This window comes from Cyprinodon tularosa, unplaced genomic scaffold (genome assembly GCF_016077235.1).
Source record: "Cyprinodon tularosa strain WSP-4 unplaced genomic scaffold, ASM1607723v1 ctg40, whole genome shotgun sequence".
Lineage (NCBI taxonomy): Eukaryota > Metazoa > Chordata > Actinopteri > Cyprinodontiformes > Cyprinodontidae > Cyprinodon > Cyprinodon tularosa.
In genome coordinates, this window is record NW_024039119.1 from 1,276,051 (window position 1) to 1,301,308 (window position 25,258).

The 25,258-nt window shown below is 39.6% G+C and overlaps 1 protein-coding gene across 5 annotated transcripts; it reads right to left on the minus strand.

Annotated features, from left to right (window-relative positions):
• Positions 1 to 1,005: 1,005 nt before the first annotated feature.
• srpk1b (SRSF protein kinase 1b) lies at positions 1,006 to 23,565 on the minus strand. Of its 5 annotated transcripts, none has more exons than XM_038298091.1 (16): positions 23,380 to 23,565; positions 22,747 to 22,801; positions 14,327 to 14,454; positions 13,367 to 13,475; positions 13,007 to 13,094; positions 11,890 to 11,977; positions 11,653 to 11,759; positions 11,395 to 11,560; positions 10,957 to 10,982; positions 10,626 to 10,848; positions 10,070 to 10,492; positions 9,216 to 9,310; positions 8,947 to 9,054; positions 7,328 to 7,397; positions 2,548 to 2,640; positions 1,006 to 2,312 (listed from the first exon to the last, which is right to left on the minus strand). In XM_038298091.1, exons 1-16 carry the CDS (start codon positions 23,390 to 23,392, stop codon positions 2,128 to 2,130), a joined length of 1,977 nt encoding a protein of 658 aa, XP_038154019.1. In that variant the 5' UTR covers positions 23,393 to 23,565; the 3' UTR covers positions 1,006 to 2,127. The 5 variants fall into 5 exon arrangements, with proteins under 5 accessions (XP_038154019.1, XP_038154018.1, XP_038154017.1 ...); XM_038298090.1 differs by having other exon boundaries at positions 10,070 to 10,495; positions 23,380 to 23,561; XM_038298089.1 differs by lacking the exons at positions 22,747 to 22,801; positions 23,380 to 23,565 and adding an exon at positions 20,988 to 21,141.
• Between the last annotated feature and the right edge of the window lie 1,693 nt (positions 23,566 to 25,258).

Here is a 25,258-nt window from a genome sequence, read left to right on the forward strand (position 1 = left end):
AGTACCTGGTTGAAGGACCATGGTATCCCTGTTCTTAATTGGCCAGCAAACTCTCCTGACCTTAACCCCATAGAAAATCTATGGGGTATTGTGAAGAAGAAGATGCAATACACCAGACCCAACAATTCAGAAGAGCTAAAAGCCACTATTAGAGCAACCTGGGCTATCATAACACCTGAGCAGTGCCACAGACTGATCGACTCCATGCCACGCCGCATTGCTGCAGTAATACAGGCCAAAGGAGGCCCAACTAAATACTGAGTGCTGTACATGCTCATACTTTTCATGTTCATACTTTTCAGTTGGCCAACATTTCTATAAATCCTTTGTTTTTATTGGTCTTCAGTAATATTCTAATTTTCTGATATGATGAATTTGAGATTTTCATTTGTTGTCATTTGTAATCATCAAAATTAAACAAAATAAACATCTGAAATATATGAGTTTGTATGTAATGTATGAATATAATATACAAGTTTCACTTTTTAAATGGAATTACTGAAATCAATCTACTTTTTCATGATATTCTAATTTTATGACCAGCACCTGTAAAGCTGATGAGGAAACCTTTAGAAGAGTGATCAGTTTGGAAAAAATTGGATTAGAGTTTGGAAGTTCAATTTTTCAGTCTGTGAATCAAGGTATAAAGATGAGAGAAGGTAAACTCCATAAGTCATTAAAGGCTGAAATAAAGCTTTTAAAATGTTAAAGAAATCCCAGATCTCAGGTTATTATTAACTACAAGAGGTGGTTAGGACTGTAAAAATGTCCAGAAAGAGATTTTTGGAGACAGTTTTGAGGTTGAGTAGGAGAAGAAACAATGATAAGAAAAAAACAGCCACTTGAAGATCTGAATTTTAAATGTATTTTTGCAAGGGACCATAAAAAAAAAATGTCTGTGGAAGAATTTAACTAAAGTAATTTGTTTTAAAATAAATGTATTTGAAAACATCACGTATTTTGACAGTAAAGAGTTTATGAAATCTTCCAACTGAGGCGGCAAACTAATTTGGCAAAGTTTTTATTCTTAAAATCTACAGGGAGAAATAAAGAAAATGGAAGACAAGAGACATCAGAAACTAATTTAAAAAAAACTGTATGACACCTGAAGACATTTAAAGCAATGAAACAATAAATGCCTTTAGTACAATCTTTTGTTAAACCAGCACATTCATATGAAAGTTTTGCACAGCGGAACCTACATTTATGATCAGATCACAAAAAAACATTTTTCAGCCCTTCAAATGAAGCCTGCTTTGCTACTCGCCGCCTTCAGAACCTGGATCAAGCCAAACTCTTTGGTACGACGTACTGAACAGTGGATGCTCATCCACATGCGGTTTGACAGGACTGTCCGAAAATGCAACAATGTGTAATGGTCTTTAAAGTGGTCCATTCAGAAAAAAAAACTCCCCAAACTATCCATTATCACACTCTAATATCAAATTCCAAGAGACTGTGGAATAATGCAGAATCCTGGAAATCACTCAAAGATAACAAGCATTGATGTCAAAGTGCGCGATTGGAAACATGTCACTGATGCACACTGCATTTAATATCTGTCTTCTAATCCTGCCTGTGTAAAAATGTACAAAAACTTTTTTTTTTTAATCCCCTTTGTTCAGGGCGAAGATAAATCTTCAGAAGACAGAACTTGAAGATAATAGACTTTATAATCTAATGAGCATCGCATATGATTAAATTATAACCACAAAGTTTTAGGCCAAGGGTGTAAAAGCTGGCACATGAAGATTGGCAGAGAATCGGCTCAACGGTGAACTATACAACGCACTGCAGCTTCAATGGCTTAACATTTCAGTTTCTGTTGGAAAGGTGCAAATTTTCAGTTCTTGAAGAGAAAAATAAAATACAAAAAACTAACAAAAACAAAACAAAACAGGGAGACGGATGCAAATTCATTTTAAGTACAAACGGAGAGGATAACTGAAGGTACTCCAATAATTGAAATCCATAAAAGAACAAATCCTGGACAGTTTTCCTCTTCGTTGGTTGGATGTTTGCAGGAAGATAGACGTACATCAGCACGAGGAGGATCCTGCTTGCAGACACGAATGCATTCGCTGGCTGGGGCCTTTCACAATATAAAAGGGTAGCAGTATGCAGGCTTTAGGAAGTGAGCCATGGATGGGAGAGGCACTGAGCCGCTGTGGCTCTCCGCTCAGGCACCAGGTCAAGCATGGGCAGCAGGAAGCTGCTGAAAGAGTGGGCCTCCTCCTTGGACCACTCGTACTTCTCAACCAAGACGTCGAACAAAGCCCACGGCTTCAGCTTGGTGATGTGTCGCAGGTCGCCTGGGAGAAACATGTTATATAAGCCTGATTACAGAGCTTCATCACAGTCAAACATCAAACAGCTGCAATTCATTTCATTTGCATGTACTCTCCAGAAGTGAGGAGATGGTGGATCCCTCAAGGCTGTTTCTTTTTTTTCCCCTAAATGGTATCTTTTTACCAAATACCTGAGCAGATTTACAACTGAAACAGGATGTAGCTACAGCAGAATGTTGGTGGCGGGGGGGGTGTTTACCTTTCTTGGTGAAGAACTCCTTGGAGTATTTTCCCGCCACGATCAGCTTCCGAGGAACCTTGCCAAGCAGCTCGATGATAAGCGCTATGTGATCTGGAGATGGTTTTTAGACATACAGTGTGAGCAGGTAGATCACATCAGAGCGTCGTACTGCACATACATCGAGAGCTGTCAGATTTTGCTCAGTCAAAACCTAATTACATCTGAATCTGCAGGTCTTCCTAGTCAGAATGATGTCATAGATATGTTGGTGGTAATACCAGATATTTAACCTAACTGATTAAATGGAAATTTTACTTGCCATACGAACAGATGATTGATTGATCACAGGGAGCTGAAGTGTCAGGTCATCAGCGTAAACAAAGCCAGGGTTTCATATTTATTTTTAACTAATAATTACCAAGTATTATCAATAAGCGTCTTTATTCTTTTAGCGATTATATCCTAAAAATCATAAATTTTTAAATAAAAATAAACTAATTTGATCGTTAGTTTTTCTAAATGTCACTGCTAGTTTAAACCTTGCAATAACGTAGCTCCTTAACAGGGTTCCTACAGTATAAGGCAAGTTAAATTCAATACTTTTTAAGAGTTTTTAATGCCACTTGAAATAAAAATTTAAGACCAAATTCACAAGAAACACAAGAAAAACCTGCTTGCGACAACTTAACCCAAAGGTTTATTATAACATAAACCATTGCCCTGTTTCAAATTTTGAAAAGCTTCCCATACAGGAAGAAAGCTAAAAACACACAAATGACAGATATATTTCAACAATTATTTAACTGAATTCACAAACTTTATTTTAGCAGGGAACAAAAATCAGTTTGCAGCTATTTTTCTTTGTATCGTTTTCTTAGTATGTTTGATTTGGTGATAAGTGGAGGCGTTGCAGAGACAAGGGTGGAACAAAACTGAGAAATACCGGCTGTTTCGGTAACTCGATTTTGACGCTTTGTGTTTCGCGCTTCACATGTGACTCCACTGCCTTAATTTCCATTGTTCCAAGCTTGAATGACTTCTTGCACAAAATACACTGTGCCTCATGTATGTTTTCTGGTACTGGTTTTAGCCATGGAGAAAACTCTTGGCTTAATAGCCAATTTTGGTTACATTTACACTTGCTCATATTTTCTAGACAAAAAGTAAATGGCGCATCTCCCAAATGTCCCAGCCGCAACAACGCTTTTATTGGTTTCGCTATCGGGACGGAACCAATAATGGCGAGCCGTTACTTTTTTTAAATAAAAAAAAAATGGTCAATTTTAAAGTTTTATTTAGATTACAAAAATAAATTGGGGAAAAAAATTATTCTATTTATGATGGTTTAAAAATTAAGACCTACGAAAGACATTTAAGACATTTTAATACCAATTAAGGCCTTAGTTTTATTTTGAAGAATTCAATGCCTTTTAAGACTTTTTAGGGACCCGCGGGAACCCTGCTTAATAAGGGGAAAAATAGATTGTCCCCTTCAGACCTACATAAAACCTGAAGCTGATAGGATTTAACACACACAATTTTGTGCAATAAATCAACTTCTCCTGTGTGATTTTAAGATTAGCATGAATATAGAAGGTCTTAAGGGACCAGCAGGTTTTATTAATGAGGATCAATGTAAAAGGTGTTTTTTCCCCCCCTTTCTACACATAAATGCCTACTACTAAAAAATATTACTGAATTCCATAAACCGCTGTTATATCAGATAAAGTTCCAATAAAACATACCAATATTTGTTTTTGCAAAGCTAAAAGGAGTACCGTATTTTTACGACTATAAGGCGCACTTAAACGTCTTTTTTTTCCCTCAAAATGTGCGGTGCGCCCTTTGGTGCGGTGCGCCCTATGTGTGTTGTAACTGCGACTTTTGAGACCACCTCATTGAGGAGATGATGAAAGAGTGGCTGAATGTAAGGAGACCAGGTGTTTTTTTTCCACTCATCACCATCGCTGTTAATATGCAACTCCATGCGTGCCCATCTCACAGCTGATGTGAAAAACATGGGGAAACAAATTAACGCTGTGCTCGCTGTTCAACCGCTCGACATCGGTGTGAACCGGACCCAGCAGGTGCAGCAGAAGCAGCGAGTTTACATGCAAAGTCAATGGTTGACGCGCGTATAGGCGCAGCAAAAGGTCCCGCAGCGCGTTTTGAGCAGCAGGTGCTGTGCGTCGGGAGCGTTTAAGCATCTGCCAACGCGCTGCTGCAGCTCGAGATGGAAAAATTGAAGTTTTGCTGCTGGAAGCGCCGCATCAACCAATCAGAGAAGCTGATCTGGGAGCTGACAGCGAGACAGACACATCGCTCTGATGACATATGATATTAACACAAATGATGGAGGAGATGATGAAAGCGTGGCTGAGGCCGATGTATGTGAGGAGACCAGGTGGTTTTTTCCACGCATCACCATCGCTGCGTGCCCATCTCACAGCCGATGTGAAAAAAAAAGGTGAATCAAATGAACGCTGTGCTCGCCGTTATCCCGGGGGTCTGACAAAGGAACTTCCACCGCTCGACATCGGTGTGAAGCGACCGTTCAAAGTCAGGCTGCGAGCGGCGTGGGAGCGATGGATGACAGACGGAGACCACAGTTTCAGGATAAGTGGAAGGCAGCGCCGGGCAAGTTATGCCACCTTTAGCGGATGGATTGTTGATGCTTGGACTAACGTGTCTGCTGGCTCTGTTGTTCAAGCTTTCGCAAAAGCCGGCATTATTTCTGAGGAGCCGCGCTGCACGGAAAGTGACTCTGACAGCGAAGAAGGGGAAATTGGCATGTTGATAACTAAGTAATCTTTAAAAATAAATAATTTTAATGGTGCATTGTCATGTTATATGCCTATACAAAGCAACCAAAAACCATCCGATTATCCTATGTTATATACAGTGGGGGTCCGACCTGATAGTTTTAAGATTTTCCTTCTAGAGCATAGGGGCATGATGAGTTTGAAACAGACGTGGCGCCATCTGCTGGTAAAACCACAGAACTATCAAAAAGCTGCTAGCCTCCTCTTTAGTGCAGACCAACAGTCATACAGTATTCCCGGCGCTGTTTTAGACTAATTCCTCTCAGAATCGAATTAGTTTTTGTTTTTCCTCCCCAATAGATGTTGAACTTTTCATCATTTGTTTCCCCACTTCCCTGGCAGGTGCTAACTGAATTAGCTGGACTATGCTACTTCCTTCTTTACACCCTGTTAAGGATCATACCTCGGTTATTACTGTAAATATAAACAAAGTGCTGTATTGACTAACAAACTGAGGAAAACAAAGCAGGCAAACAAAATAACTAATACACCAGCACCATGTGGCAATTTGAGGAAAACTTCATATGCAACTACAGGTGCTGGTCATAAAATTAGAATATCATGAAAAAGTAGATTGATTTCAGTAATTCCATTTAAAAAGTGAAACTTGTATATTATATTCATACATTACATACAAACTCATATATTTCAGATGTTTATTTTGTTTAATTTTGATGATTACAAATAACAAATGAAAATCTCAAATTCATCATATCAGAAAATTAGAATATTGTGAAAAGGTTCAAAATTGATGGCCCCTGGTGCCACACTCTAATCAGCTAATTAACTCAAACCACCTGCAAAAGCCTTTAAATGGTCTTTCAGTCTAGTTCTATAGGCTACACAATCATGGGGAAGACTGCTGACTTGACAGTTGTCCAAAAGACGACCATCGACACCTTGCACAAGGAGGGCAAGACACAAAAGGTCATCGCTAAAGAGGCTGGCTGTTCACAGAGCTCAGTGTCCAAGCACATTAATAGAGAGGCGAAGGGAAGGAAAAGATGTGGTCGAAAAAAGTGTACAAGCAAGAGAGATAACCGCACCCTGGAGAGGATTGTGAAACAAAACCCCTTCAAAAATGTGGGGGAGATTCACAAAGAGTGGACTGCAGCTGGAGTGAGTGCTTCAAGAACCACCACACACAGACGTATGAAAGACATGGGTTTCTGCTGTCGCATTCCTTGTGTCAAGCCACTCTTGAACCACAGACAGCGTCAGAAGCGTCTTGCCTGGGCTAAAGAGAAACAGGACTGGACTGCTGGTGAGTGGTCCAAAGTCATGTTCTCTGATGAAAGTAAATTTTGCATTTCCTTTGGAAATCAAGGTCCCAGAGTCTGGAGGAAAAGAAGAGAGGCACTTCATCCACGTTGCTTGAAGTCCAGTGTAAAGTTTCCACAGTCAGTGATGGTTTGGGGTGCCATGTCATCTGCTGGTGTTGGTCCATTGGGTTTTCTGAGGTCCAGGGTCAACGCAGCCACATACCAGGAAGTTTTAGAGCAATTGCTGCAGTAATACAGGCCAAAGGAGGCCCAACTAAATACTGAGTGCTGTACATGCTCATACTTTTCATGTTCATACTTTTCAGTTGGCCAACATTTCTATAAATCCTTTGTTTTTATTGGTCTTCAGTAATATTCTAATTTTCTGATATGATGAATTTGAGATTTTCATTTGTTGTCATTTGTAATCATCAAAATTAAACAAAATAAACATCTGAAATATATGAGTTTGTATGTAATGTATGAATATAATATACAAGTTTCACTTTTTAAATGGAATTACTGAAATCAATCTACTTTTTCATGATATTCTAATTTTATTACCAGCACCTGTAGAAAAAAAAACTATAAAGCTTTAATTGTCCTTCAATCACAACCTTAATAATGTTTAGGACAGATTTTATATTTTGAGGTTCTAAACCGACAGCCATTCATAAAGGTGGTCCTCCTTTCTGTAGTTTGGTGCGAACTAACCTTCATCTCTGGAGTAGTCCTCTCCAGAGTGGGGCTCAAACAGATAATCTCCTGTAGCGAGCTCGAAGGCCTGACAAAACAATTACACACATCCATTATTATGAAGGATTTCATTTAAGTGACATCGGTCAAGACTTTAATTGAATATTGGGGTTCTGCTCAGTAAAATAACAGCAGTCCTGTACACAAAAATGGCATTTCCTAAAAATATCCAATGATTTCAAAATAATGTATAGGAAACAGTAAAGGGCTGCGTATACTCCCGCAGCAGTGTGTCGCAGTTAGCTTATTGCTAGTATGACGCAGATACCTTTAATTTATGGCCAATTTTGAAGCGTGATCTGCTCTATGTTATTCCACGCCACAACGCAAGAGGGACAATCATGAACTAGCTAGGATTGTGGGTGTCCGTGTGTCGGTTAGACAAGATTGTTCGCCGTCTACAACCCCTCATCCAATGGCGGACGACACACAGTTCACCCGTGAGTGTTCCCGAAAGACCAACAGACCGTTGCACAGAGCAACAAACTAGCGTCCTGCACGGTGCCTGGGATTGTGTCCGAGGTGTGACAGGCGTTTTGGACGACACTACAGCCAGAGTTTCTACCATTAGGTAGCAAACAGAAAATACGCTTAGTGTAGAGCGGATGTAGAATTGACCAATCAGAGGCCTCCTGTCTGCAGTCACCTACAATATTGGGAGGTGCAGCAGAGTGTCTGCGGAAGGGAGAGGGGCATATCTGCGTTAACTGCAACACACATGCAGACGACCTGGTTTCTGAGCATTAAAGCTGCAGTCTGTAACATTGAGAAGAGAGCAGACTTCGACTGAAAATTTGAAGAAAAACAGGTTTCATGTCACTCCCCCACCCTCTCTGCTTCACTCATGCCCCACCTCCAAGCTCCACCCCTCTCACAGCACCTGCGCGGCTACCGCATGCGACCAGAAGCGTCCAAGCAGCGTACGCGGCATGGGCAGTAAGGGCAGTTTCTCTTTCTCTGGTGGCTGTCGCTCCGCCATGACTTCCTCTCGCGCGTCCTCCTGACTGCGGCAGCCGGGCGCTGCAGCAGGTTAAGCGGTGGTGGTGGGGGGGGGCGGCGGATGTGATTGACACTCCATCAGACGTTCCTCTGGCTGTGATTGGTTGTTTTGACTCGTCCCGAATTATTCTTTCCAGATTGCAATACAGGCAGTAGGCGGGACCAATTGAAGCAGTTTTTTTCACAGGTTACATATCACATGTACTGCTGTCTGGGCATAGGGACAGTTTTAGCCAATATGACAAAAAAGTGATTTTTAAAAACTTACAGACTTCAGCTTTAACCAGGCTTGACAGACATGATATAAATAAGTGGATGAAATAAAATGAAACACAACTCTTAAAATCAGAATCTGCATCCCTAACATTTTGTATAGAATTAATAAAACTGAAGCATTTGTTCTCCAACTGTACAGATTGTATCTAGAAACATTATTAAAGCACTACTTCCTGTTCCTTGGGAGTGATAAACCAACTATAAAAGTGGATGCATTTAAAGTGGCCTCCTGAGTCACTATCTTTTTGTATGCTTCTTTTCCAAAGAAGCTGTAACTTTAACAGAACATGTTGGTGTCCTACCATGCAGGCTGTGCTCCATATGTCTGCTGGAGTGCTGTAACCAGCTCCGATAAGAACCTCTAGTGAACGGTATTGTCGTGTCTGGATGTCATCTGTAAAATGTTTGTGCTGCAAAAAAAAAACAAAACAATATTTAGGTCACAGACCCTGAAATGAAAACATGAATCCTCAGTGTTCAGGATGGATGTGAAGGAAAAACAATTTACTAAATCCAGACCCATCCACCAACACCCACATGAGGTCACAGACGGCTGATTATTTTTACTCACCACCCAACAAGCGTTGCCGAGGTCGGCGATCTTGACCTGCAGTTTGTTGGCGTTAAGAGGGTCCAGGGGGTTTATCAACATGCTGCCTGCTGGATCTGGCAAAGACAGATATTTGAGTGTCCAGTCGTCACTGAAATCTGTACAGTTAGCTCTGGGAGTCCATGTTAAGTTACAACAGAGGATATGATTTACATGTGTGGAGAAAAATTAGCATTCATATGCAGTATTCTAATTGGAATGAGTTGCTCTTACTGGGTTTCAAACCCCGAGTTTGGTGCCTCACCAGAAGCTTTTCTTCCTTTTGACCAGATCTGTTATAAATCAGGCTGAACATGAAAATACAAACCGGTTTAAATCTGCATCCATTACAGTGTGAACTAACATTTTTTTTTATAAACACTAAAAATCCAACTTATTTCGTGTCATTTTCCTGTTTCTCTATAATGTAAGTCATTCATAATGTAGTTTTCCTTTTACATCCAACGTATTATGTTTTAGGAGCTAAATGGATAAAACCTTTGATATAAACTAGTTTATATGTGGGAGTGGTGACCTAGAGGTTATGGCATAGAGCCTGGCCTCCTGAGGTTCTGAGTTCTAGCCCCAGTCCCACAGACTGCCACTATGGGTCACTGAGCAAGACCCTGAACCCCACACTGCTCCCTGTGTGCCCCACGATGGAAGCCCACTGCTCCGCAAGGGAATGGGTTAAATGCAGAGGTAAATTTCAACAATGTCAGATCATTTAAGTTTAATTCTTATTATATTTAGAAGAGCTGCAGAAATTATTTCACTCTCTGTAAATGTGTTTAGTGAACTAGATTAAAAAGGAAAACCAGTGATGTGTAACCAACCACTCTGGCTGTCCTCTTCTTCACTTCCCCGCTTGTTCTCCCCCTGAGTGTCCATGTCTTCCATCTTTATTCTCCCTCCTTCCCCTTCGATTCGCTGCACAGTTGCGTCGGAGTCGAGTGAAGCGGGGAGATGCTGCACGGTGGGGTCGGGCTCGCCGGATGAGGCGTCGCTGCCTTCATGCTCCTCTTTGTTACACAAAGCGTCTGGAGTCTCTGCGCCGCTTTCTGCTTGGTTTGCTTTCTGTCGGTCCGCCTGGTTCTGTGTGGACTCCTCCGTCCTTTGCGTTTCTGAACCGTCTTTGCTCTCTGGTGAGGAAGAACGGCCGTTGCAGTTGGTCTCCATTGTGGCCTCCTCCTCAGCTGCTCCCTCCGTCTGACGGCCTACCTGAGGCTTCAGAGGGGGCTGCTCGTCGGTGGTGGAGTCTGCTGCGAAAACAGCCTGGATTATTGAACCCGCTTGATTTAATCGTTTTCACCATTTTGCTACGTGACCAGAAGCAGCTAAGGAGCACATGGTAGCCCTGGAGGAGCGCCAGAGAAAATCAACAACATTCACCTGTGCTCTCATGGTTAGCAACGTCTTGCTGCTTGGAAGAGATAGGAAGGGTAGCTGAGGACACGTCTTCATTAGTTTCCGTCTCCTCCTCATCCTCTTCCTCTGCACCACCATCAGGCGTAGCCCCTCCCTCCATCTCCTGAATCCTCTTCTCCAGCTGTTCCGCCTGCTTCTTCTGCTTTTTCTTCATCTTCTTCTTCTTGTTCTTTGACATTTTGGCCATCTAGTAATAGAAAACAACATTGCATTTAATCCCTGCAGATTCAAGAAAAAAAGTCCTCAGACGGAGAGAGATGAAATAAATTTAAAATAAAAAGGAGGGAGAACTCACAGTTTTAGGTGCCGGAGCTGTACTCACTGTAAAGGATGGGACATAAACGGTATTTGAGTTGAGTGACATGCAGCACATTCACAGCCTCTCTATAATTAGGATTCTGTTTGACTGGATTAGTTTACACCCGCTTTCCTGACAGACAGCTTCAGCAGAGGCTGAGCAGGAGTGTGATAAATGTCTGTGCAAGATGATAACAGATCCAGTGGTGACTCACTGCTTTTTCATAACAAAAAAAAAAAAGCTTTTTGTTTTTAGGCACAACAATCCACCAGAAATAGACACTGATATATCAATTAAATGTATTAGCAGTTAAAACTGAATCTTCTCCATATTTGTGGCACTGTTAAATCTGAATATAAAGTATAAAAAATGTGGATAACAGAAGCCTTTCAAGTCAAACTGTTACCACAAGTATAAAATAGGACTTTTGGTTACCTGCAGATCCAGAGGGAGGTGGAGCTCCAGACTTCTGCCACTGCGTCGCCTCAGCAGCCATTTTCCTAATGTAGGGCTCATTCACAGTCAGCAGAATGTTTTCAGGTTTAATGTCTGTATGGATGATCTTGCACTTGGTGTGGAGGTAGTCTAAGCCCTGCAGAACCTACAGAGGAGTCAGATCAAAAAGAAGGGCAGCTTAAGTGAGTGTGTATCAATGCTTTGCATTGTAGGTTTTGTTTTGGAGTTCTGCTCTACCTGTCGTATGATGCTTTTCACACAGGGTTGGGGCAGGCCTTGATAGTTTGATTTTATGATCCATTTTAGGAGGTGGTAGCCCAGGACCTCAAAGACCATACAGACGTCTGCAGAAATCCAAGTCAAGGATGCCTCTTGTGTTACATGAATTGCTAGCACGGAGAAAATAATCTGCAGCTTTTTGTGGTCCTTAATAGTAAATGACTTAAACAAATGAGGTAGAAGATGATAGGATACGAGTCCCATTCATGCCAGAAATTTTGAAGTCATCCAGAAGCTGCACCACCTTCTCCCTGTTAGGATCTCTGGGGTCTGTGTTTCTCACCTGGAAGACATGAGCGGCCATGAGGAATCTAGGAAATTCAGCGAGTGTTAACAGTGGGAAGAAGGCGTAATTTTAAACCATCAAATGTACACAGCTCCGGTATAAAAAAAGAACTAGGATTTCTTTTTTTCTTTATTGACATAAAAGCTAATTAATGTTTATCTTTTTTTTAGGTCAGTGAATCACAAAAATCTCTGAATGCGACATTTTAAAACTTTTGCCCATTCTTCCAGACAGAATGTTTGCCAGTACAGTTTAAGCTCTAAATGTCTGACTTTGTTTTCCTTTGACCAGCTTCTAACCAATTCAGCAGGAACAATGATTAGGATCATGGTCCATTTAAACGACTCGCTTGATGCAAGGCGTCAAAAAGTATTTTATAAGGACCTCCTGCAGAAATACATGCCCCCCATCACACTACTGCCACCCCCATACTTCACAGCTGGTTTTCCAAGGCTTCCAACCTTCAGTTTTTCCTCCATTTCAGTGATGATCATACACTGTAATTTTAGTTCAAACAGACACCAGGACATGTGTCCTAAGTTTAAAATCTTTGTCCACGGATGTTACTGCAAACTCTAACTTGGCTTTTTATTGTACTCATGACCCCTTCCTCGCCGAGTTGCCTTTCAGCCAATGTGAAATGGTTCAAGAAAACAAAAAATTAACATTTACTTTCTGCAAATAAGTTTATAACTGAAAAAACTTTGCAACTGTGGAAAATATAAGCGCAACAATTTTAGGGCTCTAACCTCCCTGATTCCTTGCTTTTTCATGGTGGAACAAAAAGAGGCAGCGTGTTTGTGGCAGTGTTTTGCAATTTGGACCAACTCTAACATCTTCATTTTTTTTTTTTTTTTCTAACCTGATCAGCGATATTTTGATACTTATCTCAAAGAACAGTAAATTTATGAAATAAAACAGGGACAGTTTTTGTGGCTAGAAAGTCGAGAAGTAAAAAGTAAAAATTTTTTAAATCACATTTATCCAGAAAAACTTCAATCTGTATAGTGTATAAATGATCCTTACAGATTTGAGGAGCTTGATTTCATCCAGAGCCGTCTCTGTATAATGCTCAGCACTTTTTACAACCTTCATGGCCACGAAGCTCTTCTCCCTGGAAATAAAAACATATATGTATCAAATCATGACACATTTTCAAAAGATTAACTTTTTTTTTATTTTACTACACATGTAGCTAAAACTTAAAATGGGGATGCATTGAATTTAAACTGGGAAAGCACATTTTGACACAGCAAAGCAAAAACAAAACCTCTCCTGTTGTCAATCTGGACATTTTTCCCTTTTTCTTTAAATAAAAAATAAAATAATAAAAAAAATGTTACGATGCATCAGTTTAAGCAAGTTCAAAGGGATGAGCAGACTTACTGGATATCCCAGGCCAGCCACACGGTGGAGAAGTGACCCCAGCCCAGCTTACGGATCACATGGTATCTACCATTGAACAGGTCACCAATTTTCACATGGTGATATCCGCCTGACCGAATGCAAATAAGAAGAAAAACATGCTGTATTCATATCAAACATTTAAGTAAAACTTAAAATGTTAATCTATTAGGAATAAATCATCCTATCCAGTTTTAACCTATGGCTGATATCTCTATGTTGGACAGAATATGGAAGATGGAAAAGACAGAAGCCGCAAGAAGGGAAGGATCCAAGGTAACTAGTAAAGAAGGGATAAAGAACACAAGGAAACAGCTGAGAAGAGGGAAAGACGCCAGGAAGGAGTAGAGGCAGGGCACAAGGAAGGAATGACAGAGAGGAAGAGAAAAAGAAAGCATAAAATAAGCAAAAGCAGGAGGAAGAAAGGAGGTAAATAAGGACAGGACTGAGGGCAGAGGGATTGAGGCTGGGTTGAGCTTGATGCATGTCGGCTCTGCATTACAATGAGACAGTGTTTGCAGCATTTATACAGAACCAGAAAACTAATTCATTTTCATATCATCTTCCTGTCAAAGTTACTCATTTGTTTCTATTTTTTCCCACAATCTGTTGTTTGTAGTAATGTTTAAGAGGTAAATAGGATTCGCTCGTCCACCACGATATTCCAATGCAGCTGCGCAATAAAATGTCCTAGGCATGTAATGCAGATAAATCTGGCCGTGCAGATGGGCTTGGATGTTAAATTGACATACTTCGGCCACGCAGACGCATAATGGATTCACAAGGCTTTAGGAGAAGGGTCGGAACGACAAAAGCTCAAGTTAGATAAGGGTTGCAACTAGCGATTATTTTGCTGCTCAGTGATATAACTTACAAAAATGAGCATAAATCTGTGAATTTATTCCACCACCTCATTTATCTGGAGCAGCAGTGAAGCCCTACCCCTGCAGTAATCGTTGGGATCCTCCTGTTCGTCGTCGTCAGATCCCAGGATCTCCTCATCTTGCTCTGGAAGGGGAGAGTCCACCTGCCCATGCTGCGAGGACCCACCGCGACCGTGAGGCTCTGGTCTGATTGAACAACAACAAAACAGAGACATAATGTTGAGGAGGCAGACAGAATACTGAAAGGTCTGAACCATGAGTGGTGGAAATGTTAAAGATACGATCTCCAGGGGCTTCCAATCCAACTCCAGTTATATAATAGTAAAGACTACTTACTGAAGAAAATATGCATATAAAATGTGCACCAACATGAGTTTGACTGAAGGACAGTTACCACTTAACACAGAAAGAAGGGCAACACTATAATGACCCTTTACTAAGCTGTTAGTGGATTATTACTAGTAGGCATGGAAAAATAAATACATTATGTAAACAATAATAGTCTGTTGTAATCACAATTAATGACTCCTTTAATCCAACAAAAACTGAGCTTCATTGCAACATTAACTGTATAGCAGGGTAGTTAAGAATGTATTTTAGGTTGTTTGGAAGGAGTTAATTGGACAGTGTAATGCTTTATATAGTCTGATAAAACACAAACCAATTTGAAAGTAGCTTTTAGTTTTAGCATTTATGAAGCAGTGTTAAGCTGAATAAATATGTAAAAAAAGCCCTTTAGGTAAGAACCTTGTAGTTTTAGTGCAGATATGACTTAAAAGCTTGTTAAAGCACCATGGATAGCATCGAGTGGTGCTATCCATGGTGCCTTCCTATCATTCGAACAGCTGAAAATAGGTCCCTCTTTAGAGAAACTCAGCCTTTAACAGGATAAACCCCACCTGCTGTGATAAAGCCCACATCAGAGATCTAGCCAAAGACATCAGCCCTGAAGTTCCTACTTATCCTCCATGCTTTGGGTTTAGTGACTGCAGGAATCAGTGTCATGACCAGCTTGGAACGGTTTCCAGAAAGTCAGGATACTTTCCTGACTTCCTCCTGTGTCACTTCAAAATCTACAGTAGGACAGCAACAACCACTTATAAGATCCATGTTCTAAAATACATTCAACTAAACATGAGTGGGAGGGGGCGGTGTCCTTGATCTGGAGGACGGCACCCCTCTGCAGGACGGCAGCGGAAGACAAACCAGAGTGATGCTCTGAAGTGACGGGACCGTTTTGAATAAAACATGACCTCTCTGTTCATACAGACTGAAAGCAGATGAAGCAATTAGCATTTTTGAAACATACATTTTCCTTTCAACTTAACCAGAAGAATGTTGATATAAAATACACTCATATAATAGGATCCACAGAAAATCATTAACAAAGGAGGCAGGGCAAAAGTCCTGATAAAGACAGCAAAACCCTGATGTTTACATCACTGATGTTGGATGCCAAAAACAGGATGATTGTGTTTTTGTAGATAACAGCACCCGACCTCTCTCTGCCTGTCCATGCCATGAAGGGTGTTAGTTCTTCGGCATCCCCAGCATCACATATCCTACCTGCAAGATGCACGGATGCCCATGGGACGGGAGGCGAGGAGAAGAACCAGGGAGTGCAGGTACTGAAACAGTCTCTCACTCCATTTGCCAGATGAGAGAAAAATGAAGGGGGTTCAGGAGCAAAAAAGTAGAGCAGAGGCAGTAAAAATCGATCAGCTGATGACTAAGCAGCCGATGAAATGGGCTAAGAAGACTGAAGAGGAGAGAGCGTAGAAGATCTGGCGGAACTGAATCCTGGACTGCAGGTTTCCACAACACGCTCTCTGATTCTTGCTCACTTTCTGCTCTCTCAAAGCCACCGTCTCTCCGCTGCTCTGCCTGACCGAGAAATCTCCTTGGCTGTCGTCAGCCTGAGGCCCCACCCCCTCTGGCTAGCAGCTGGAAGATGATTGGAGGAAAGAGCCAAGCACTGCATTGCAGGTGAGGTGTGACATCAATCCCCCTCCTAACCAGACCAAAACATCAGTCTCCTTTGCCCCCTGTAAGGCCATCATCAGCACCACCATCCATGACCTTCATTACCTAAATATGCATTAAATATAAACTTTGCTGTGCAATCAGCATCCAGAGTGGCCTCTTCAAACGGTGTCAGGGCCTATATATATCCTAGAATCTTTCACAAAGGAAATACTCCACTGAATTATCTAAACCCTATAATGATCAACAGCCTCTGATTGGTCCGAGCATTACATACAGAGACAGAGCAAACCTGTTGACACCCTCTGCAACAATGTTGACACCTTTTAAATACATATATTTAGAAAAAATTTTATTAAACGTGAATTCATTTCATAGGGGGACAAAGCCAGTTATGAAACTCGCCTTTTTTTTATAATAACCTTTTTTTTGGGCAAAAAATAAAGAATTTATTCCTTTCCTACAACATGTTTCTCACAGTTTCCATTGAGAGGGAGCTTTACCCATCCCTCCAGATGATCCAGAGACTTGTAGCCTCTCTTCTGTTTTCTTCTCCTCAGCTAACCTCACAGGCTGTCTGTTGTGTTTAGGCGTGATGATTGGCATGGCTGTAGGGGAAGGCAGATATCTTTTCACTTTGTTAATTTGGCCCAATTAAAGACCCAATGACAACACTTTCTAGGTTTTCTGGTGAACTCTAGAATTCAGTTTAAATCTGCTGTAATTTAAATCTTTTTAAATGCCCTGCAGTCTAAAAGCTCTATAATAGAGAAGGACCATTACATCAGTGGATGATATTAGTTTTTTTCTTGTATTGGCCGAAACATACATGCCTTTGCAGATTCATTAGCGGTTTTATCAGATATACTTTGAGATCATCATGAAGCTCATGCACTGCCGCTCCCTTTATATCAGATATTGTCCTGCCCTTTGGTAGGGCTGAGCAATGAACTGAATTATAAATGCAATTTAATAAAACGCTATTTTCAAATTGCAGAGGCAGTCAATGTTTGGTCACATTACTTTACATTTAACAGGAGTAAGAAGCTACATTTCTCCCTAAATCCTTTTAAGTGGCAGTCGTACACGTTAAGTGGGTCTTCTGCCACATAAATCAGAGGAGTTGCAGCAAACAGCCAGATCCATACATGATATTAGAAATAACTTTTTCAAGCAAAGGTTACAGTAAATTCCTGCAACAATGAACTCTGAACAAGCAAGCTTTCAGCATCCTGAAAAAACTGAAACCCTGAAGTGAAATATCTACATATTTATGGTCATAGCAAAAGAAAATTGCAAGATTGCAAGAGTAGTGCAGATATATTGTACATCCCTACCTTTAATCATGTAGTTGAAGAAAGAAAATAAAAGGAACCAAACCTATCAGGTTCGAGTCATTTATCAGTAGTACATTGAGAATGAAAGGAGAGACGTGTTTTTGGATGGGGGCATAACTTTGTTCTCCTATAAAGAAAAGAGCCACAACATTTCCCCAGGAAGCCTAAAGTTTGGTGTTCTCTCTGTGTGGGTTTCAGGCTGTTAAATAGAAACAAGCTCTCAGTAGACACCAGAAAAAACCCAGTTTCTGTTGTTATTGCACCAAGACCGCTGCAGGGAGAGTAGGTAAATAAATAATAAAATAAATAAAGACTTGACGGTAGACCAAAGAAAAGCAGAGGAGCTGCAGGTTAATGCCTTCTGTCACTTTTAATTTAAATCTACAAACATCACAAAAGGGAAGTAGTAAAAAAAAGTGACAGCAAATATATCGTCTTAAATTTGAATGATCAGATTCTCTCATCTGAATTGTTTTAACAAAATCCTGATTCTATTTAAAGGGGAACACTGTAATAGAGATCAGCGAGCAATGAGAGCCTGGGGGGATTAAGTGGAGATCAACTGATGGCGTTGTTTTTTAAACTGCTGCTAATTATTCTGACATAAGCCTGACAGACAGTGATATCCGCTGATGATATTTTTGGACCAATTCTTGGAGTCAATTGCCTTCTAGAGGGTGCTGCTATTCTTTCCTAAAAGGTATAGTGGAGGATTTTTCGCGAATTTGTGAAAAGACCCGCCCTCTCCACTTTGGAAAAAAAAAAAAAAAAAAGAAAAAAACACATGCACAACCCTGTACCTGGTATCAAACGCGTGCGAGAGCACACAAAAGCCAATTTCTCCTCCGTTTAAAAGTTGCTGTTTGCATCGCTCATACGAGTTTATTTTACAAAAGAAGATATGCAATTTTTCCACTATGTCAGACTAGAACATCCCCCACTATACCTTTAAGTAAAGGCTTACTGGTATTTGCAAGAGAAGTAATGCCAGATCGGAGGCATCCAAGAGCAGAAACATGAATCAACCCAGTCTGGTCCAGGATTATTTATTTCCTTAAAAGTAAACAGAATTAACTTTATGCCACTCTATTTGTAAACATAAACACTTGATAAAACCTTTAAGTTATCACTTAAATAGCAGCCCATTTAACCACCTCTTTGAATTCATTTCTAGCAGCACAGCACTGAAAGCTGAATTACATAAAACATAAACATTGGAAATCATGATAGTGTTTCAACTATTTTTTTATTCAGTAACCAACTAGATTCCTACTCCATTATATCTGCTACATACATATTTTTTCATACTGTGTTAAAAAAAAATTTGGTTTAATAAGTCAGTTTATTAAGTCAGCTAGCACAATAAATTTGTTAAAAATAAAATGATTTACTGGTTTTGTTGATTCAACATAATGTGAAAACAACATTTTTTAGCCCCTCATGTTATGAGAAGACCCTCTTAATACAAGAGAAAGAAAATTATTTCAAATAGGTGGCTATCAATCAATTGTTTATCATAATAAAAAAAAATAATAATAAAAAATATAAAATAAAAAATCAACTTTAGGAAGTCATTGATCAATAATTTGCATCCCTAGTATCCCTATTAATTAAATTGTTAGCACAAATCGTACCTGGTTCATTCTGCGTGAATCAAGTCAGGAACTTTTTCGTGGTCGAAATAAACAAATTTCAACAAGTACCATCCCAGTGAGGTAAAACATGACTGTGGTGAATGATCCTCCCACCACCACATCGTGTTAGTATTTTTTTTCTTGCTTTATATTACAATTTATGTTTAAGTTTGTTATTTATTTTAGACAGGCATTTTCTAATGGGTGCACACTTTAGTTAATGTCTGTCTGAATTGTTTATTTACACTTGTTCTTTTGTTTGAGGTGCTGCTGATGCAAACCAACTGGAGAAGGAAACCTGGAGCGTACCATTTTTGAAAGACTGACAGGGGAGACTTGTTTCAAGTTCTTTTCAATTAGTTTGTCACTTAAATACTCACTTATTGTTTCTGCTAAGTAAAAGTTAGTTTTGCTTTATTTGTTTCATAGAATGGTATTTTTTTTTGTTTTTATTGGTTCTTTTTGTTATGTTGTGCCTCCCTCATGTGGTAGACTTGGGTTACTCCATCCTTTTTAAGCAGCCTTTAGTTCTTTGTTTGCAGGTCAGTTTTTTTTGTTTGAGTTGGATCCTCAGTTGACCTCAGTTAAGTTGGGCCCAGATTCATGTTATTTTGTATTGCTTTTGAGCCTTTGTTAACCATTTTTGACACAATTAAATGAAGCATTTTTTAAATTTTTGAACACCTTTTGTCCTTATTTAAGTTTGGTCCCTCACAATGACAAAACTAAAAACCACAACCTTTGACATGTCCACATTTCCGAAAAAAACACTCGACATGACAGTATGTCAGTGCCTCCTGCTCTCCAAGGGGGTGCATAGTTTCCAGCCGTTTGGCAACATCTAGACCTCGTAAGTAGAATAAAATGAGGAGCACAGGAAGATATCGCCGCTGACGATGGAGCAGTGCCAAATAGCGTTCCTTAACTGTGAACAAAATCAATTCAAAGTGCCTGAGGAGCAGAATAAAAGGTGCAATGCACATGCAGGTAGTAGTAAATTAGCCCACTTTGGCATTCCAACCTTTCCTGAGGAGTAGAAATAAGCTTAAAACAGCATTGCAACTGCATGTTGCAGAGACCCTTTATTTAAGGTTTCCATAGTTCACAAAACAGCAGCAGTTCGTAACACAGCTTTAAAAAACCAAAGCATTTTTTTTACTGGCTGAAGTCAGCCACAAAAATCAGCACACATGTATTAATGTAGGTCTACTACAAACAGGACATAAAAAGAGAACAAGCTGTTGTAAATCCTGCAGTGTAAGAGTGTAGTGCTGTAGTGAGCTGCAGATGAGACAGCAGTTGATGGGTTATGTAATGAGCCATTGCTGGAGCTGGGAGAGAGGCAAAAAAACACAACAGAGAGCAACAGCACTGGTAAAAATCTCTGCTTTCTTTCCTGAGCTCCAAAATTTGATTGAATTAATTAAAGTTACAGAAATAGGTGGGTTTATACCCCAGAGATGCAACAATTTGATGCACAAAAACTATATTAGAATCAAAATTCAAACGCGCTCTTTGAAAAGCTGGAAGTAGAAATCGATGATGGAAACAATCAGCATGTTTTCCTACATTAAGCAGAATAAATAAACAGGTGTTTACTAAAGTCGCAACAATCAATCTATAAAAGCTCCAAAATGGATAACACATCCAACTATTAATGTGTTTGCCTCAGCATAAAGTAATAGTTCATTATAGTTCTAACAAAAACAAACAAAAAAGTTTAGACTAGCTTTTCCTTCCAAATGCACCAATAAAAACAACTCACTTGCATGTTAGTCCACTGGCAAGTTTAACCACAGCCGTATTGATGGAGAAGATCCAGTCCAAGAGCCACATGGCATACAACATGCAAGACTGCTGCTTTTTTCTTAAAACAACCACCAGTAAAGCCAGAATCAGTTGATGGACAATCTCTCTAGAAACTCAGTTGTGACCGGATCTGCACTACTCCCCCTCTGCTCTCTAAATGCACAGTGGCAGCTGAGTCCCTCACACCACAGCAGAAACAAAAAGGAGTGAGTGACACAAGAGAGTGGGGTGGGAGGGAGTGTGATTAGCTGGAGGTTGAATGACATTGGCTTTTATTCCCCCAGCCATTATAAAAGAACCACTTGCAACATCACAACTCATGTGTACACCTTTTAATTTAGATTTTATACCATGAACAGCAAGATGATATGAAAGGTACAAATCTGTCTGAAGAAAAGAGCAGCCTCTTGGTTCAAAAAGTATCCAAAACTACTACCAGACACAAACAACAGCAGATCCTAAACCAAACCTGGACCACTAAGAATACAATTACATGTAATCTGTGCTTCATTGTACAGCAAACTGACTGGATCCGAATGCAACAGATAGCAGTTCCAAAACTGATAACTAGGGTTGGGAATTGATAAGATTTTCACAATTCCGATTCTCTTATCGTTTCTGTGAAACGATTAAATTCTCGTATCAATTCTCTGAAACTACCTTTGCATGGGACATTCTATTTCTGCCTGCCTCTGCGTAAAAAGAAGGCAGTGAACGGGAGCTGCAGCCTCTGAGCCAGCCAGGCTACCCGTCTTGTCATTTAAATCTAATGGAGAAGGCATCAGTCTTATGACAGAGCATTGCTGTACAATTTTGGGAAATGAACTCATCTCCCCCTGATATAAATAAACGAGCGTCATCTTCATCTCCCTACCTGAACTGTGGAGCAACTTCGTAGCACGTTTAATAACCCAAAGGGAGGTAGGAATTATTTTTTTCTCCAGAAATTGCATTTGATTTACTAGGAACCACATTAAGGACAGCCAGTGATATAAAACTAGCTACTTACAACCAGAGTTGCCTTCCATGCTGGTCGTAACTTTAGCTTCTGTCCGAAAGCATCAAAAACACGGCATTTGTTAAAATGTATGCCATGTTGTGTGTGCAGGTGTTTCTGCATGTTGGATGTATTTCCTCCCGCTGATGTAATTGCCACTTTACAATGATTGCAAAGCGCCCTGATGCCATCTTTCTCTTCCTTGAAATTAAGCCAAGCTTTCAATCGCTTTTGTTTTGCTTTTCTAGACTGACGCCTGGTCACGTCGTACTTGCTTACTGAATGCCGTGTGCGTAACTTGCGTAAAATACGTGACGTAAGTCGTGCTGCCCAGCGCTAGGCTCTGCTGCAGCCTGGAATCGATAAGAGAATCGTTAAGTGAGCTGCCAAAAGGTGCCATGGAATTGCAACACACGGAACCGGTTCTGAACAGGAACCGGTTTTCGATCCCCATCCCTACTGATATCCTCCATGTCATGCTGCATTGATGCAATAATTCACATAAATAGGATCACCAACCAAGCAACTACTGCATACACTGTTTATCATCAGCCTCTGAATAAAATAAACCCATATAACAGTCACTTTCCTGTCATTTTTCTAATGATGAACCGGATTTTCTGCTTATTCCTTTATGGTAACAAAACTCTATTGCTTTGTCTCCAGAACAGAACAATAGTTCTAAAATATAATGTGAATAGAAAAGTGTTGTGGTTACTTTTTGCCAGGTTTCCTCGGCTTCGTCCTCTTCTTCCTCGCTTGAATCGCGAGAACTGAAAAGCAGAAAGCAAACGAGTAAAAAAAAAAAATGGTGACAAAGATAACACGCCTCTGAGTTTGTTTAGGAGAGTCAAAAAATATACTTGACTCAGCTGAGGTGTATAAAAACGAGCAAGATCACGAGTAATGAGTAAAAATAAGCAACTATCTAGCTAGCGGGTTATTTAGCCTCGCGGTGCATTATGGGTATTTTTAATTTAGATTCAAACAGCAACTATCGGCATTTAGCGCTGAAAAATACGTATCACCTCTGGAAAATATTATATTAAAACACATTTGACTGTATGATATACATTTTTCCCCCCAAAGCCTGCAACAAAAGCCTACTTTTAGCATAAGCTGTCTATAACGTGAAGCTAATATTATAGAGCTAAAGCTAACATAACGTTACCAAATAAAACACGGAGCACAGCGCATGGTACACTACTCTACACCGGTTCTTACTGGCTTTGTTTTATCTAGTCTGTTACTGTTCATACAACAAGCAGTCACCGACAAATAGGTGTTAATGGTTTGGGAATAACAGGTTTAGCAGGTAAAATGCTGTTGAGGTTTTAGTTTGCAACGTTACCTTTTCTCTCCATGCTGAACAGTCAGTCAAGTGCTGCGTTCAGTAACTGTCGGAAATACCAGAACCGTTTGTGTAGTGCGTAGTTATTGTGTCATAGGTAAAGGGTGCTCTGTAGGGGAACTGCACTGTTGATTAAACGCTGGTTCCCTTTCCCAATTTTCTTCTTGTATTTATCACTTTTCGGGCTCATTTATATATATTTTTTCCAATTCCCATGTTAGTAGCATTACCGGATATGCGACGTTTCCTACCAATCATGGCAGGTGCCTACCTATCCTTCAGGCAGGACGTTCAGTTCTCGTGTGCAGAACTCATGACCCCTCCCTGTGGAGGACCAATCCTGCCATAATTCAAATAAATACAGAAATAAATGCTCCAAAAATAAATAAGCATACAATTAATTGTCCCCCAAAAATACAATACACAAATAAATGTAGGAAGAAATTAAGTTATACATATACTCTTTTAATTAGCTTCTTTGTTTATTTGCCTTTGTGATGATTACCTCATTTATGTATTGTCCGTTCTATTCCTCAACTTTATTTATTACTTATTTCTTTAAGTATTTATATATGTGCATGTTATAATATTTTTGTCTAGTTTATTCTTCCTTTGTATTTTTTACCCTATTTATTTCTACCCTGCTCTTCATTTTTACAAAGGCAAAAAACAAAGAAGCTAATTAAAAGATTTTATTTATATATATATATATATATATATATATATATATATATATATATATATATATATATATATATATATATATATATATGTGTGTCTCACTGTATAATTAAATTTCTACCTACATTTATTTGTTTATTGTATTTTTTGGGGGAAATTAATTGTACGCTTATTCATTTTTGGAGCATTTATTTATTTCTAATTATGGCAGGATTGGTCCTGCAACCCAGCAGAAGGCTGTTAAAAAACACCTATTTGACTTGAAGCCATAATCTAGCGCTGCCTTTTGGCTGGACAGAACAAAGATCGGACTGAAACAAATGAGTAATAAAATGTAATAAAACTTGTGGCAAATTAATTAAACATAGGACTTGGTCTTTTATCTATTTTACAGTTTTTTTGATATATATATAGATAGATAGATAAATACAATTCCCTCTTTATGAAAGTACACAAAAAATAAACAGTTAACACTTGTTTAAAAAAAAAAAAAGCAACATTTCCTTTTGTTCTTTTTAATTTTGCGTGTGTAATATACAAAAAATACATAGATATTTGGGTTTTTTTTCCCCTGGAGACGTTCCAACTCTGCTCCCATGCTTCTTACAAACTGCAAAAAAGTTTAAGGTACAAAAAATGTACTATATTATCAAATCAAAATAAGAGACTAAGTGGTCAACACATGAGATAACCTACAAAATATGTTGTTTTATATTAAACAGCATTTTTGCCTTAAGAATTAAATCCCTAGTTTAATTTCTAAGGAATGGCACTTAATAGTAACGCCCCTACTCATTACACCTGCATGCAATCAATTTAATAATTTCACTTTATCTTGCAGGAAATTAGTTTCTATAAATAGGATTCATATCCAATTATGAGGGGAGACCACAAAGGTGCTGACTGCACCAGAGGAAAGAATTAAAGCTACAGTCAGTCAGCACAAACCACTGAGGCATCAAATGAGCCCTCAGTTCCCCTAGCCCCCTGCAATTAATATGCATTAAACTTTAAAAGGAGCTATGGCACAATGTAAACACAAACGACAAATGAAAAAGCAAAGATTTGTCTGCTTGAAACGGTGGTATAACATTCTTGTTTCCTTGATCTCAAAGACTACAGCATAGGATTGTCAGGTATTGATACACCAAGTGTGTTGTGGAAGGAAGGAAGCCAATATAATGATCACCCTTACAGC

Coding starts and splice junctions, on each gene's coding strand:
- srpk1b (XM_038298088.1), bottom strand. CDS start 21,070: ATGTTGTATGCCATGTGGCTCTTGGACTGGATCTTCTCCATCAATACG. Junction 9,311..10,069: donor AGAAGAGGACAGCCAGAGTG/GTTGGTTACACA, acceptor TGTCTTTGCCAG/ATCCAGCAGGCAGCATGTTG. Junction 2,313..2,547: donor GGAGTTCTTCACCAAGAAAG/GTAAACACCCCC, acceptor TGTTTCTCCCAG/GCGACCTGCGACACATCACC.